This window comes from Bos taurus, chromosome 14, assembly GCF_002263795.3.
Source record: "Bos taurus isolate L1 Dominette 01449 registration number 42190680 breed Hereford chromosome 14, ARS-UCD2.0, whole genome shotgun sequence".
NCBI classification, from domain to species: Eukaryota; Metazoa; Chordata; class Mammalia; order Artiodactyla; family Bovidae; genus Bos; species Bos taurus.
This window is the reverse complement of record NC_037341.1, coordinates 15,125,122-15,139,299: the sequence shown is the minus strand read 5'-3', so window position 1 is coordinate 15,139,299 and position 14,178 is coordinate 15,125,122. Positions and strand designations below refer to the sequence as shown.

Here is a 14,178-nt window from a genome sequence, read left to right as displayed (position 1 = left end):
AACTAGGATCACATAATCTTGTGTCCTTTACCTCTGCTAAATTTTATGTTCTGAACACCCTTACACAGGTATCTTGGTGAGCGTTTGTCATTTTTGGAAACATGGTTGTACAACACTTCAACCATGGAGGGAACTTAGCCAAATGGGCTGCAGGAACTGGGTTATTGTGGAGATGAAGAAACAAACCACACAATCATTTGCTACCCTGGCCTCTTAAGGAATTCTCTCCTGGAGTGCCCATCTTAACTCCTGATCAGGGTGACCTGCAGACTGGAGGAGGGCATGGCAGAGGGTGAGAAGATGAGGAGGGAAGTTGTGCTCAATCATGCCTTCTCGCAAAGCACTGAACATTCAGAAGAGGGAGGAACATCTCCGAGCCGAGCCCTGGGGCACAGCAGGGTGAGGGGCTCAGAGGTGTCCACAGGGAATGAGCTTCTGGACTTCATTCCTTATGAGTCCAGGGCCTTTCTTCAAACCATCTTCCTACAAAAAGGGCATTAATTTTTTTTTTTTTTTTTGGCTGCACTGTGTGGCACGGGGAATCTTAGTCTCCCAACCAAGGATGGAACCCATGGCTCCTCCTGTGATAGAAGTGCGGAGTCTTAACCACTGGTTCTCCAGGGAGGTCCCAAAGGGGCATCGATAAGTGTTTTTTATCTATTGCTTACCCTCCGGGGTAGCTTTGTGTACCGAACATAATCCTCCAGAAACAGAAGGGCGCCCACAACATCGGCAGGCATTTCTGGTATCTTCTGGCTGCAACACAGAACAGTCTGGATCAATGAATTGCTTTCGTACGTAGACCCTTAGTCAAAATAGTGAAAAACTGAAAAAAATGACAGATGACTAAATGAAGCCAAAGAAGAGACACATCTACAGAATCTCCTCTTGATTATTACATTGAGCCATATCTTGCGGGCCGATCTTCAGCACACAGCCTGGAGGAGGGAATCGAAACTTCTCTGAATGGTCTACATGGGTCTTTACGACGTGGCCCCTGCTGACCCTTTAGGGTAACAGAGAAGGAGACCAGGACCCAGCATCCCATGCAAATACATAACTTGTTCTATCCCAGAAAAGCCACATTTGGGGTGGAAGAGAGGAAAAAGTAAAGGTTTACAAACTTTGTATCAGGTAGGAGCTTCTGTGTCTCATTTGTTTGATTTCACACCAGGACCTCGGGCTGTGCTAACAGTGGGTAGCTCCCTGACTCCCACTGAAGGGTGGAGCCGTCCCTGGGTAAGTGGCCCGGGGGAGGACATGGGCTCACTGTGGTCTGGGCACAGCACCCACGATGGCAGGGGGGCAGGCCTCTACTTTTTTCCCCGTGGGGCTCGCTCATGGTGCTCATGACTCATTCACAGTGGGTGCTCCCAGGGGACTCCCAGCGACTCCTCAGTGGTGTGACTAAGGATGGGCACGCCTTTAATTGCCCAAACAGGAGATGTGCCCCAACCTGCTGTACAGAGCAGGGTGAGCAGCCGATTCTCTGCTCTACTAGGGGGATAATAAGGGGAGGAGTCTGGCGTGTGTGGTTTCCAGCCCATTCTGGAACACTGATTCCACTTTTTCCTGGTTGGCCTTCTGTACCTTACGCACTGCTCCACTGTGGAGCGGATAAACTGGCCGATCAGCGCCAGGAACTGTTCCGTGTACCGGGAATGAAACTGCTTCAGCAGGGTGAGGAGCCCCAGCACCAGGGGCGGCCAGTCCACGGGGTCGGCGGGCTTTCGGCAGACCATTCCTGCGAGGACCGACAGACCACAGATTACACCACCGAGGGACGTGCTGGCCTTTCGCAGCATTCATTCAGGATGAATGTTCATGAATGTCAAGATGCTGGGGCCCACGTGATCTCTGGCAGAGGATTATCTGGAGGGAATGACAATCCAGGACTACGTTTCGAATTGGATCCAGGATTGGTGGAGGCTTCTAGTGGTCTGAAGGATTCAACACCCTAAAATGGGTACTAATTTTTATAATTACCATCATTGTTTCTTTAGGATTTTGTAATTAATGGATGCAATGGTAGAAAGTATTATAGAGAGTAGCGTTTAAACATATACATTACCATATGTAAAATAGATAGCTGATGGGAAGCTGCTGTATAATACAGGGAGCTCAACGTGGTACTCTGTGATAACCTGGTGGGGTGGGGAGGAGGTTCAATCAAGAGGGAGGGTCATATGTATACTTAGGGCTGATTCATGTTGTTGTATGGCGGAAGTCAACACCATATTGTAAAGCAGTTATCCTCCAATTAAAAAGAAAAAAAGAGATGGATAAAAAGTTACACAAGAAAAGAATGTGCAGAAGTCAGGACAGGAGAGGAAGGAACTACGCCAAGTGAGTGAGTGCCAAAGCTGGCCTTGTCACTAAGGACTTCTGCCCCAATATGGAGACCTTGACCTGCCTGAATGGCTGCTTGGGGAACAGAAGACAGAGCACAGTGTTGGGAAAAAAAAGCCCCACAAAGTTGGAAACTTTCATTGCCAGATTTCAAGACTTAGCATAAAGTTACAGTAATCAAGACAGTACTGGCATAAGGACAGGTAAACAGATCAATGGAACGGATAAGAAAATACAGAAATAGTCATACCCTTAAAGGAGCAATTGGATTTCCATGGATATTCACACTATTTAATGGAGAAAGAGAAATCTTCTCAATAACTGATGCTAAAAATAGATATCTTTATGGGGAAGAAAAATGAACCTTGAGCCCTATTTCACATAAAAAGTAATTTGAAATAGACCACAGACCTCAATGTAAAGCTACAAGTATAGTTTCTAGAAAAAAAAAAAAGGACAATCTGTGCCCTTGGGATAGGCAAAGGTTTATTAGAGGATAGAAAGGACTAATGATAAAGGAAAATGGATAAAAAAATGGATAAATTGGACATCATCAGCAATAAAACTTCTGCTCATTATGGTCACAAGTAAGAAAATGAAAAAGTAAACCATTTTGCAAGAAAAAAAATTTACAGCATGTATATCAAAAAAAGGACTTGTATCCATAAAATAAATAACTCCTACAACTCAGTGATAAAAAAGCTATCAATTCAATTTAAAAACAGGCAAAAGACTTGAACAGACACTTAACAAAGAAGGATAAACAAACAAAAAATATATAAAGAACGGCCAAAAAGCATTTGAAAAAGTGCTCAATATCATAACTCATCAGGGAAAGGCAAGTTAAAACTATAATGAGATACCCTACATACCCATTATAATGTTTAAAAAGATTGAGATGGCCAAATTATGGTAAGTTGTAAAAATGGTACAACCACTTTGGGAAAAGGATTGGCAGTTGATTAGAAAGTTAATCAGTTCCCACATGTGGGTTCTTGTGAAGACTGAGAAAACTTATTTAAGATGCCAAAACAAGCTATCTTGATTTACATAACCTGCTGCTGCTACTGCTAAGTCACTTCAGTCATGTCCGACTGTGTGTGGCCCCATAGACAGCAGCCCACCAGGCTCCCCCATCCCTGGGATTCTCCAGGCAAGAGCACTGGAGTGGGTTGCCATTTCCTTCTCCAAGGCATGAAAGTGAAAAGTGAAAGTGAAGTCTCTCAGTCGTGTCCGACTCTTCTCGACCCCATGGACTGCAGCCCACCAGGCTCCTCCGTCCATGGGATTTGCCAGGCAAGAGTACTGGAGTGGGGTGCCATTGCCTTCTCCATTACATAACCTAGTAATTCCAAATTACTCAATGCCCACTGTAAGACACTAGCTGTACTTAGAATATGGAGAGAGAATCCTTCCCAGATAGATAGCAAAGGGGATGTTTACAACAAAGATTTCTCCGAATGGAGTACCACAGAGATTCCTTTTTAAAAGACTGACAAAAGCAGTTGTGTGTTTCTTAGATCAGTCTTGAGAACAATGCTCATAAGGTTTATATAAAAGCTTTCAGGGTACACTACATGCTGATGCTCCTTCCTCAGTCTGCTTTTTCTTTAATTTAATCCCCAACTTAACACACTGACCTGATTAATGAAAAGGACTGTAGTCAGGTATAGGAACTTTCTAAGACACTTCACAGTTTATTCTAAGATCTGGGAATTCTGTGGCATAGTGACATGCTTCTCATAAGCAGCTGTGCAATCAAGGAGCCTGACCTTAACCACATGCAATGAAATGGTAACAAAGGATGAGACCAGTGAGCAAAGAGTCTTAATGAAAACAAGGTATCTTCATGTGCTGAGAACACCTTATTATAAAGAAGCATACATTCTTATTTAGTCATAAGGGAGAGAGGTCATGGATCTCAATCTTGAGATGAACTTTTAACTCCATCTTGGGATAGTTCTTTATATTGATTCTGACCAACATCCAGAAAAGGATTTAGCATCAGGTAAGCACTTGCTTTGTGAGAGGTACCGTCACAGGCATTTTTAAGTTCTAACTGGCCCACAAGTTTAAGTATCTTGGCCAATGTCACACAAGTGCCAAGTTGTGAAGTCAGAATCCAGACACACCTTTGTTCCCTCCACCCTACAGCAAGGCTTACTGGGTGCCGCCATGCCCTGCACTGGAGAAGGACATGGCACCCCATTCTAGCATTCTTGCTGGCAGGATCTCCTGGACAGAGGAGACTGGTGGGTCACTGTCCATGGGGCCACAAAGAGTTACACATGACTAAGGGACTGAGCTTCCCTGTGGCTCAGCTGGTAAGAATCCGCCTGCAATGCAGGAGACCTGGGTTCGATCCCTGGGCTGGGAAGATACGCTGGAGAAGGGAATGGCAACGCCCTCCAGTATTCTTCCTTGGAAATCCACGGACAGAGACTATAGTCCACGGGGTTGCAAAGAGTCGGACACGGCTGAGTGACTAACATTAAGTGACTGAGAACCAGGCCCTGCATTCTGTGGCTGTGACAAATATTGTTATGGGGGCTGTGTCTGGAATAAAGGAATTTTTTTGAATGAGGAAATTAAAAACCTTAAAGAGAATCCACATCTTTATCCTAAAAAACTTTTGAAATAGGAAGGGAAATACTTCAAAGAAGAAAAACATTTTAGAATTGCTGGTTAAAAAAAGTATACGGTTACATTTATAGAAAATACTTTTAAAGTAAATTAAACTCTATAGCAGACTTTAAAAAACTCTACCAAGTTTGGAGACAGAGGAAATACCTGGGAATCTTACAAAAATGTTTAAGATAAAGTCAACGACACACAAAAAGTTGGGCTATAATGCTGGATAGGACAAATATACTGATAGCCTTTGGTAACTATTGTTTGTATCAAGTATTTTCAAAACTAAAGTAACAGATATCCCAAGGTAAAGTAACAGAGGATTAGTCTCCTCTCTGTAACTGTATTGTTACTCTTCATACCAAAGCTCCACAGTAAGCACATGACAGCTACTGAAAGAATAGGACATTAACCAAAAGAAACTTCTTTCCCACCAAAATCAGCTCCTTTAAAGAAAAGAGAGAAGCAAAGGTCCCACACATTTTACAAGTTGGATAATCAACCACTGTAAGTTAAAGATGGGTTATACTTGGTTGATATTAAATCCACCGTCTTCATGATATTTCAGAGGCCCAAGGACGTGGAATTTTATAAACATGCAATTACTAAGAAAGACCTCATATGTGACACAGCATTCTCTACCAAGGGATGTTTGGTTAGATGTTAATCTACCACCATTGTTCCTTACTGTAAAGAATAAATGTCATACAGCACCTAGATTTTTGTTGTACTGAAGCTTTGGCAGCTGGGCGATCAAAAACAGAAAGTTGACCACCGGGAAGTAGGGTAAGCGCTTTGTCGTGATGTATATCTGGAAAGAGAAAACACAGTTTCAAATGGAAAGCTGCCATTTAATTTCAGTTTGCTCTTCTGACTACTGAAAACTAGGGTGGTTCCATTAATTCGCTGCCTTCAGAGTTTTATTTAATACCACTGACCCCCTCTCCCTCCAAACACAGACACCTACTTGACAATTAGCCCTCTTGGGAAAGGAACAATTTTGCGTAGAGATTAGCAGTCACTCCCAGCTACCCCCAATCCTATTTTTCTCCCTCCAATACTCTTAATGTCAGTAACAAAATGAGGGGGTTGGGGGGAGGGAGATGAGCAAGAAAGTCAAGGCCAAGCCGGAAGGAGGACAAAGAGAGGGAGAGAGAAAAGAGGCAGAAAGAAGGAAGAGCCACATGGCACTGCATGGCCGTGCGTAAGGAAAGCAAGCGCGGCTCCCACTGCCACTTCCTTTTCCCTGGGCAATGCCACAGAACGGTCTCCTGCCCAGTTCACGAGGCAGAAAGCACAGTCAGGCCACACCCAGCCATCTCCCCGCTCTAGTCATCCTGATTCCCTGGGAGGCAGGTGGCATCCTGGCCAGCAGCACCAACTCTGGTCAGACAGCCTGGCTCCATCGCTGGCTACTGTGGGGCCCTGGGAAGTTATCAACCTCTGAGCCTCAGGTTCCTCCCCCGGTAAGGGCACATTTCATGAGGCTGCTGTGAGATTAAGTGAGAGCACCTATTCAGGGTTACCACAGTGCTTGGCACATAATTCCTAGTAAAATGTTAGGTGCTTTTTATGTTCATAATCTTACCTCAAACCCAGGGGATCATACAGATTTCAGAATTTCATATTACAATAAAGATTTTAGGTAGGCAATACAGTGTAGACTATAAGCAAAGTTATCTGTATTTCTGCAAAAACATGACAATTCACAGGAGTATCAAGAGCCTCAAGTCAGTCTGGGACAGGTTCTGGCACTACATGCGATCTGGCACTAACTTGTGAAAAACGCTTCCAGTTCTCAGAGGTTTATGGAGATCAGAACAGCAGAAGACAGCCTGTCTCCCCAGATTCTGACTGTCATTACTGTCAGCCAAGGAGGGAAGAGTCTTTGGGCAAGAAGGATCGATGCCACCATTTAGGTGCAGTTCAAATATCAAACCCCAGAGAAACCTAAAACTCATCTCTTACCGATACAGCACTTGTCACTCAGTTCTGACAAACACTGTTATCACTGTTGACTCCCACAGCCCTGAGTCAGGCAGGGGAGGCGTGATCATCCTCATATTACACGTAGGGAATGGGAACCCAGAAAGGGCAGAGGATCACGAGAACAGAGTTTCTGGGATTGGAACCAGGTCTTCCAATATCAGATGGAATGTGGGGATCTGCTGCCTGGGCCAGATGGCCTTTGGTCCCACCCTGTCTCCCACCACACCATTATATTACATGTTAGTAATCATGAACCTTGTTCAGTGGGTTGTGGATGCCAGCTGCCTCCAGATAGGCAGTGATTTCATATAAGAGTGTGTTATCTTCTTTGGGGTAAGGAAGTGAAGGGTCCTGATAGTGGGCTTCGATATCTGCTAGGAGTGCCCTGAATGAAGAAAAACAACAACAATAGTGATAAATGTTAGAGATAAAATGAATACAGACAACAGTTAACACAAGCTACGATACAATCTTCCAGGGATTCAGTGTCCTCATCTGTGTAACAAGGGCTTGCTCCCTTTGAATTCCCAATTTCCACACCTGTGATTGGTGATAAGTGGGAAATCTGAACTTGAATTATGTTTTCTTTTAGAGTTCACCCAAATCAAATGCTTTCACCACTTAAATTTTTATGAGTTGACTGAACTAGTTTCAATACCTACTTTGTCAAAAGCACACTGACTTTGTGACCAAGAAGTGTGGATTGTTTATCTTTAAGCACGAGGCTCAAAATGAGAGCAAGCTGCTGGTCAGGTGGAGAGTGTGACTGGATGCTAGGATATGTGTCCACAGCCATGCCTGGTCATCAAGGTGCTTCTAATTCCGCTCAGGAGAATCAGTGATTCAGTTCCATGGAAAGTCAAGTGCGGATTTTGGTGACAATTGCTTTCTCAGTCTGGGCAAGAATCTAGCGAACTGTCTGATGTGTATTAAGTGATCAATACGTGTTGGCTGAAATGATTCCATCAAAAAAAACAGACAATACTGAAGCGAGAGGCTTCTGAAGATAGATGTGATTACCTATGGGAAGGAAGCCTATAAATTCTGAGAGCGTTCTCACTCAAAAAGAACTTAAATGAGTAGGTGCCTGCATGCATGCTCAGTTGCTTCATTCCTGACTCTTTGTGACCCCATGGACTGTAGCCCACCAGGCTCCTCTGTCCATGGGATTCTCCAGGCAAGAATACTGGAGTGGGTTGCCATGCCCTCCTCCAGAGGATCTTCCTGACCCAGGAATTGGGCCCATGTCTCCTGTCTTGCAGGTGGATTCTTTACCACTCAGCCACCCAGATACTGAATATATAAAACAGATAACTAATGAAAACCTACTATAGAGCACAGGGAACTCTACTCAATGCTCTGTGGCGACCTAAATGGAAAAGAAATCCAAAAAAAGAGGGGATTCAGGTATGACGTGCAGCTTATTCACTGTGCCGTACAGGAGAAACTAGCACAACATTGTAAAGCAACTATCCCTAATAAAAAAAAGAGTATGCGCTGAAGACACTGGATGCTGACTGCTGATGAACAGTCTAGGCCCAGAGGTGGCTGCTTCAAATGCCAGCACTTACTTATTGAGGTTCTCCAGAGCAGCTGCCAGGTGTTTGGAGTCAAACCGACAAGAATAATTTAATTCATTGGCGATCTGTTGTCTCAGAATCTGCATCTGCCCAACCTGTGAACAAGCAAGAGAAAGAACAGGGACAAGCTGATGAACAAAAAATGACAAGTTTTTATTGAAAGGTTCACAACATTCTACAGAAAAATTCAAGGATTTCCTGGACTGGTGTCATGCCTAAGACCAGCATCACCCCTGATGGAGCACAAGGGACCCTTCAAGAAATGCCTGCAGAGATTCTGTGTGCCAACCTCAACAGAACCCTGAAGTCTAATACTGAACCTAATAGTCTAAAAGTGAACCATTAATGTTCTTGTTGACCGTGGATTAAAGGTATGTGTTCTGAAGCTCTATTTTTGATCTTTTAGAATAAGTTCTCATGTTCAGTAACCACTAATGAGAAGCGCTACTTTCTTTATCTGTCCTAAATTGAACTTTCTCAAGTCCTAAGGGTGCCATTTCACTCTAACATTTGGTCAGTATCAGTCTGTCTACATCCCTCACGATTACAGATCATGAAATAATCAAGGTGATAAAATAACCTACATACAATCTTCCAAGAAGGCCCTTCTAACAATGATAACCCTGAAACCAGGGGTTCTTCACGTTTTGTTGGCACTTTGGACATCTTTAGAAAGTTGGAGAAGTCTATGGATGCTGTCTCAGAATAGTTCTTTTGAATGTATGAAATATAACATATAGGATAACAATGGAAGCCAACTGTAACAAAATGTAATTCTCAAGCAATTAAAAGAACAGATTTATTATAACTTCCTTCCCTTGTTATCTTGGCTTAGGGCAAGTCAGACCTATATAACAAGAGGCCATCTAGCAGAGCCGAAGGCTTCTATTCAATTTTAAGTTTCCAAATTAGAACAAAAACTCAATGAAATGATGAAAAATATACTGTGAATTGGGCTGAGACACCAACAACTCCTGTTTCATGAATGAGCAACTTACGTAATTGGGAACAAGAGAACGGGACTGCTCCAAATTCTGTGAGGAGTCTAGACTTCTCCTTTGGTATCTGACGCTTTTAACCATCAGTCAGTTTTCCACCAGGAAATCTACTCTTTCCTACTGTACTGTGAGTAGGCTTTCCAGGGAGACAGCCAGCTTCCTTGAACTCTTACAGCAACTGACAATGTTCTGCACCCACATAAGGGTGTTCAACAAAGGGTTACTGACTGTCTCAGATCATCAAGGGATGAGAGAAGGATATGCAGAAGATACAGGGTGTCTCTGGAAGTCAACGCACAGTGTAAAGGCAGATGCGTGGATTCTAAAGCAACCTGGATTTCCATCCGACAAATCACAGGCACACCTTGGAAATACTGAGTTTGGCTCCAGATCACCATAATAAAGCAAATATTGCAATAAAGTGAGCCACATGAATTTTCTGGTTTTCCAGCACATATAAAAGTTATGTTTACATTATATTGTAGTCTATTAAGTGTATAAAAGCATTGTGTCTAAAAAATAATTTAAAAATACTTTATTGCCAAAAAAGCTAGCCATCCTTCAGAGTTGTAACAAAGGTCACTGATCCCAGTCACTGTCACAAAGACAACAACAGTGAAAAACCTGCAGTGCTGCGAGAATTCCTGAAACGCGACACAAAGTGAGCAACAGTTGTTGGAAAAATGGTGGTGACAGATTTGCTCGACACAGGGTTGTCACAAATTTTCAATCTGTACAAAATGCAATACCTGCAAAGTGCAGTAAAGTGAAGTACAACAAGACGACGTGTACCTATCATCTCCCCGTCTTACTTTCTCACTCATTTCCAAAGACACACGTTCTAGTCCGTGTAAGGATAACATGTCCAAAGGAACCTGGCCTTCTAGTTTTTGTGCAGCTACTTCACTACTCTAAAGGCTGAGATCAGGGCGGCAAACCGACAGCAGCTCATTAATGAACCTGTCACATGAGGACGGGGATGACTGAGGGAGGAAAACTCCCATTTCCTTGAGTGAAAGCACCTCTTGCTAAAAGGCATTTCAGAATGAAAGCTTTCTTCAGTGAAAGAAGCATGATAAATGGGCCAATGAAAAGCACTGTCCAGAACAGCCAAAGAACAGACTCATTTAGAAATAATGATAAACTCGAAATGATGTATTTTTGGTTTGATGGCCAAAGAAAGAAGAGTGGCTTTCTTGGGGTAACCAAGTTACAAGAAATAATAAAAAAAAACATAGCATTGCTTCTCTCACAACGTACCTTCATGATAGCCTCGAGATAAGCAGTCCAAATCTTCTGGGTTTTGGCAATAGCAGAAAAGTAAATTTTATTCGAGTTTGCTGAAAGGTTAAAATACGAGTTTCTATTTAGTAAATTTGGAAAGGCTACAGTGTTCTCTCTACCTCAGGCCTGTTTTACAACACTTACCTACAATGCTTTTTAGGGGGCTGACGGCATTCATGAGGGTTTTTAAAGTCTCCTGCACAGTTCTGTCTCGCAAGATAATTTTCTGAAACATGCTGAGGAAATTCTAAAACGAGAAGGCATGATCAAAGAATCAAATATAATGAATAAAATGAAGAAACGCTCCAGTTAACTCACAGGCTACACAGAACACAGACAAGCCTCATTCACACAAAGCTACAAATAAGACGACGGGGAAGACACAACTCCCGGTTCCCATCAGAAACATCCCCTGCTGGGGGGGAGTTGCTGGTTTCCAAGATGAAATTCACAAAAACTGTCTACCGGTAAAAATACTATGCTGGCCAAAGAGATTCTAGTTTATTCTCAGCTCTTCTCTATTTAACAGGAATTATATAAATATGGCTGATGTCAGTATAGGAAAGCACAAAAAAAAAGCTAAACCATCTACTCCCTTCCTCCTCAGGACAGCAGAACACACCCGGACACCTGAAGGCTCACCTGTAACTCTTTCACAATCATAAAGCACAGAAGCCTGTCTAACCCGTTCAGACCGAAAGTCCCCAAGGTGTTTTGGATTTCTGAGAAAAGGCGGCTGCTGGTCACTTCTTGATGGGTTTTCATATCATACCAAGTGTTCAGCTGGTCAATGTGACACGTCATTCTAAAACATAAATAAAACACACTCAAAACCCAAAAGCAGCTCAGAATTCACTCTGAAAGGATGAGGGATGCAATAGGATTAGGGGCATCGGATAGGAAGAACAATGGTTTCATGATCTGTGTTTTAATAACCCCTGCATCTGGGCACCCAAGACACCTCACAGTGAATGTCCAATGGGCCAGGAAGGCGAAATTCAGTGAAGTCACCTCTTCCTGCCCTTGCTATGTCACCAGTTTGAATGATGCGTTTCCACTGGGTTGGGTAGTTGAGTCATGTCTCAAGGACAAGGCTAGATTCAGTCATCAGGCTGGAAGACTTCAGGGCCCCACTGCCTCTCTGGAGGGTCTTCTGTAAATATCCAGAGACTGTGGATGAAACAGTGTCTTGTGCCATTTCCACTTGGGTAAGAAAGGAACTTTGAATCCTCATACCCTCACGTCTGAGGCCATTTCCTCTTTCCTCCTAGTCCTGGTCATCGACCAACGATTCCCTTTGAGACTCAGGAGTGTGACGATGGTGATGATAGAAACTGACAACATTTACTGAGGACTGCCTACGTGTCAGGCCCTGGGCCAGACTTTTCCGAGTGCTCTCTCTTCATCCTCAGAATAGCGCTGTGATGTACAAGCTGTTTGACTTTCACTTTATACATGAAATAACTGAGTCTTGGACAGGCCTGATTCTAACACCACACCCACAACCACCAAGAGTCTCAAATATTCGCATGGGGACCTTAAATCAATGGTGCAAGTGTGTGTTTTCAGTCACTTCAGTCGTGCATAACTCTTTGCAACCCTATGGACTGCAGTCCGCCAGGCTCCTCTGTCCATGGGATTTCCCAAGCAAGAATACTGGAGTGGTTGCCATGTCCTCCTCCAGGGGGTCTTCCAACCCAGGGATCAAACCCCCACCTTTTGTGTCTCTTGCATTGCAGGTGGATTCTTTACCCACTGAGCCACCTGGGAAGCCCTAAGTCAATGGTAGAACATGTTTAAAAAAACAGATGTCAAGATCCCATTTCTGGAGGGTTGGATTGGGTATGTCTGGGGTAGAATTTTAGCCTCTACTTTCAACAGCCCCCACAAAATGATATGGTCCCAATCCTCAGAACCAATACATATCTTTACTGAAATGAAGCTTGGGAGGGAATTAAGAGACTCAGGAGCTAGGGAATTTTAAATTTGGAACTAAATGCAAGAACAAGATGGCTCCCAGAGCGGCAGTCTACTTTCAGGCTTCAAAGCATCCTGCTTCCACCATTCAGTGTGGGCACTTTGTGTCACCTGAGAGGCTCCCAATTTTGATGCCATACATGACATGGAAATCCCAGTCAGGCTTAATCCTGTCTGCCAGTATTAAGCTGGCACTAGGTGAGTGAGGCAGACAGGTTTCTAGGAGGGCTTCTGAGATCAACCCATGGGGACTGAGAAAGGAGAAGTCCCAAAACGTTTTGGATCACTTAATCTTTTTGGCCCATAAGTCACAGACCAAACTCATTTCTGCCGAAGGTGACGTACGGTTTGTCAAGTTTCTTAAGTTCTGACAGACAAAATCAGCCTGAGTGTGAAGGCAGTATAGAGAAGACATTTCATGAGGACATTTACCTTGCACAAAGTCGACTTCACCCGCATAGCTGGACCGAGAAAGGAGAGATACCACCGTTTCCTGGGATACCACACTGGTCATTCCACTGAGCAGGCACAGGCCCAGGGTGAACACGAGAGCAGACAGGAGCCTGCTCTCCCCTTAGTAGGGCTTAGTACCCGCTGTTTGTTTCATCAGAGGCCCAACTGAAGAACAGACCTTCTAATTGTTTTCATTTATATGTCTTTGGACTGGGGTGACCTCAGTCACACTGAGGAAAACATGCAGTCCCAGAAAAAGTAAACTTAATCAACCCATGAGAAAGGCTCCAACGATGGCAGGAACAAGGATATGATCTGAGTAGAGGTCAAGGATATGATCGATATGTTTAGAGACTTGCTGTCCATGATGTTCAAGGCCCAGCGGAATTGAGGTACACTTACTTTGGGTCTGTGATTCGCAAGATTTCTCTGCAGAGTCGACCAATAAATGTTACAGACTCGTCCACAGGGGTAAACTTTGGTATTGGAATATGAGTGGACTGGTACATACTTTGCCAATCTTGAATCTAGAAAAAAAAAAAAGACCCCCAAGGACATAAATATCTAGTGCATCTTGGATAAGTTAACCTAATTGTCCTTTTCTTACATAGCTTTACAAAGATAACGTTGCATGAATAGTGAACACAAATGGCTCCTCGATTTTGAAGAAGAAATTTTAAAAACTGTAGTACCAGCCTCCCAGAAATACCACATACAATGTTTATTAAAAAAAGAAATAACTGTGAAAAAGTGAAGTGATTGAGGAGAAGTGGAAAAAGACACAGGAATTTCTTACTTTCTGTCTTACAAGTTGACAATGTAATAATATACATCCAAAATATAGGGCTGGAAGATACATAATCTTTTGAAAATGTCACCTGAATCACGTCAGTTCCCTAATTAAAAACTTGCGAGTG

The 14,178-nt window shown here is 43.3% G+C and overlaps 1 protein-coding gene across 2 annotated transcripts in view; it reads right to left on the bottom strand.

Annotated features, from left to right (window-relative positions):
- WASHC5 (WASH complex subunit 5) overlaps positions 1–14,178 on the bottom strand; it is a 53,005-nt gene that overhangs the window by 1,637 nt on the left and 37,190 nt on the right. For both annotated transcript variants that reach the window (XM_002692622.6, XM_059874413.1), the window contains 9 exons: positions 13,664–13,788; positions 11,474–11,636; positions 10,976–11,078; positions 10,808–10,887; positions 8,541–8,644; positions 7,225–7,354; positions 5,695–5,791; positions 1,591–1,744; positions 669–756 (listed from right to left, as the gene is read on the bottom strand). In XM_002692622.6, the coding sequence (XP_002692668.1) occupies positions 669–756; positions 1,591–1,744; positions 5,695–5,791; positions 7,225–7,354; positions 8,541–8,644; positions 10,808–10,887; positions 10,976–11,078; positions 11,474–11,636; positions 13,664–13,788 (1,044 nt within the window). The remainder of the gene's footprint in view (positions 1–668; positions 757–1,590; positions 1,745–5,694; positions 5,792–7,224; positions 7,355–8,540; positions 8,645–10,807; positions 10,888–10,975; positions 11,079–11,473; positions 11,637–13,663; positions 13,789–14,178) is intronic.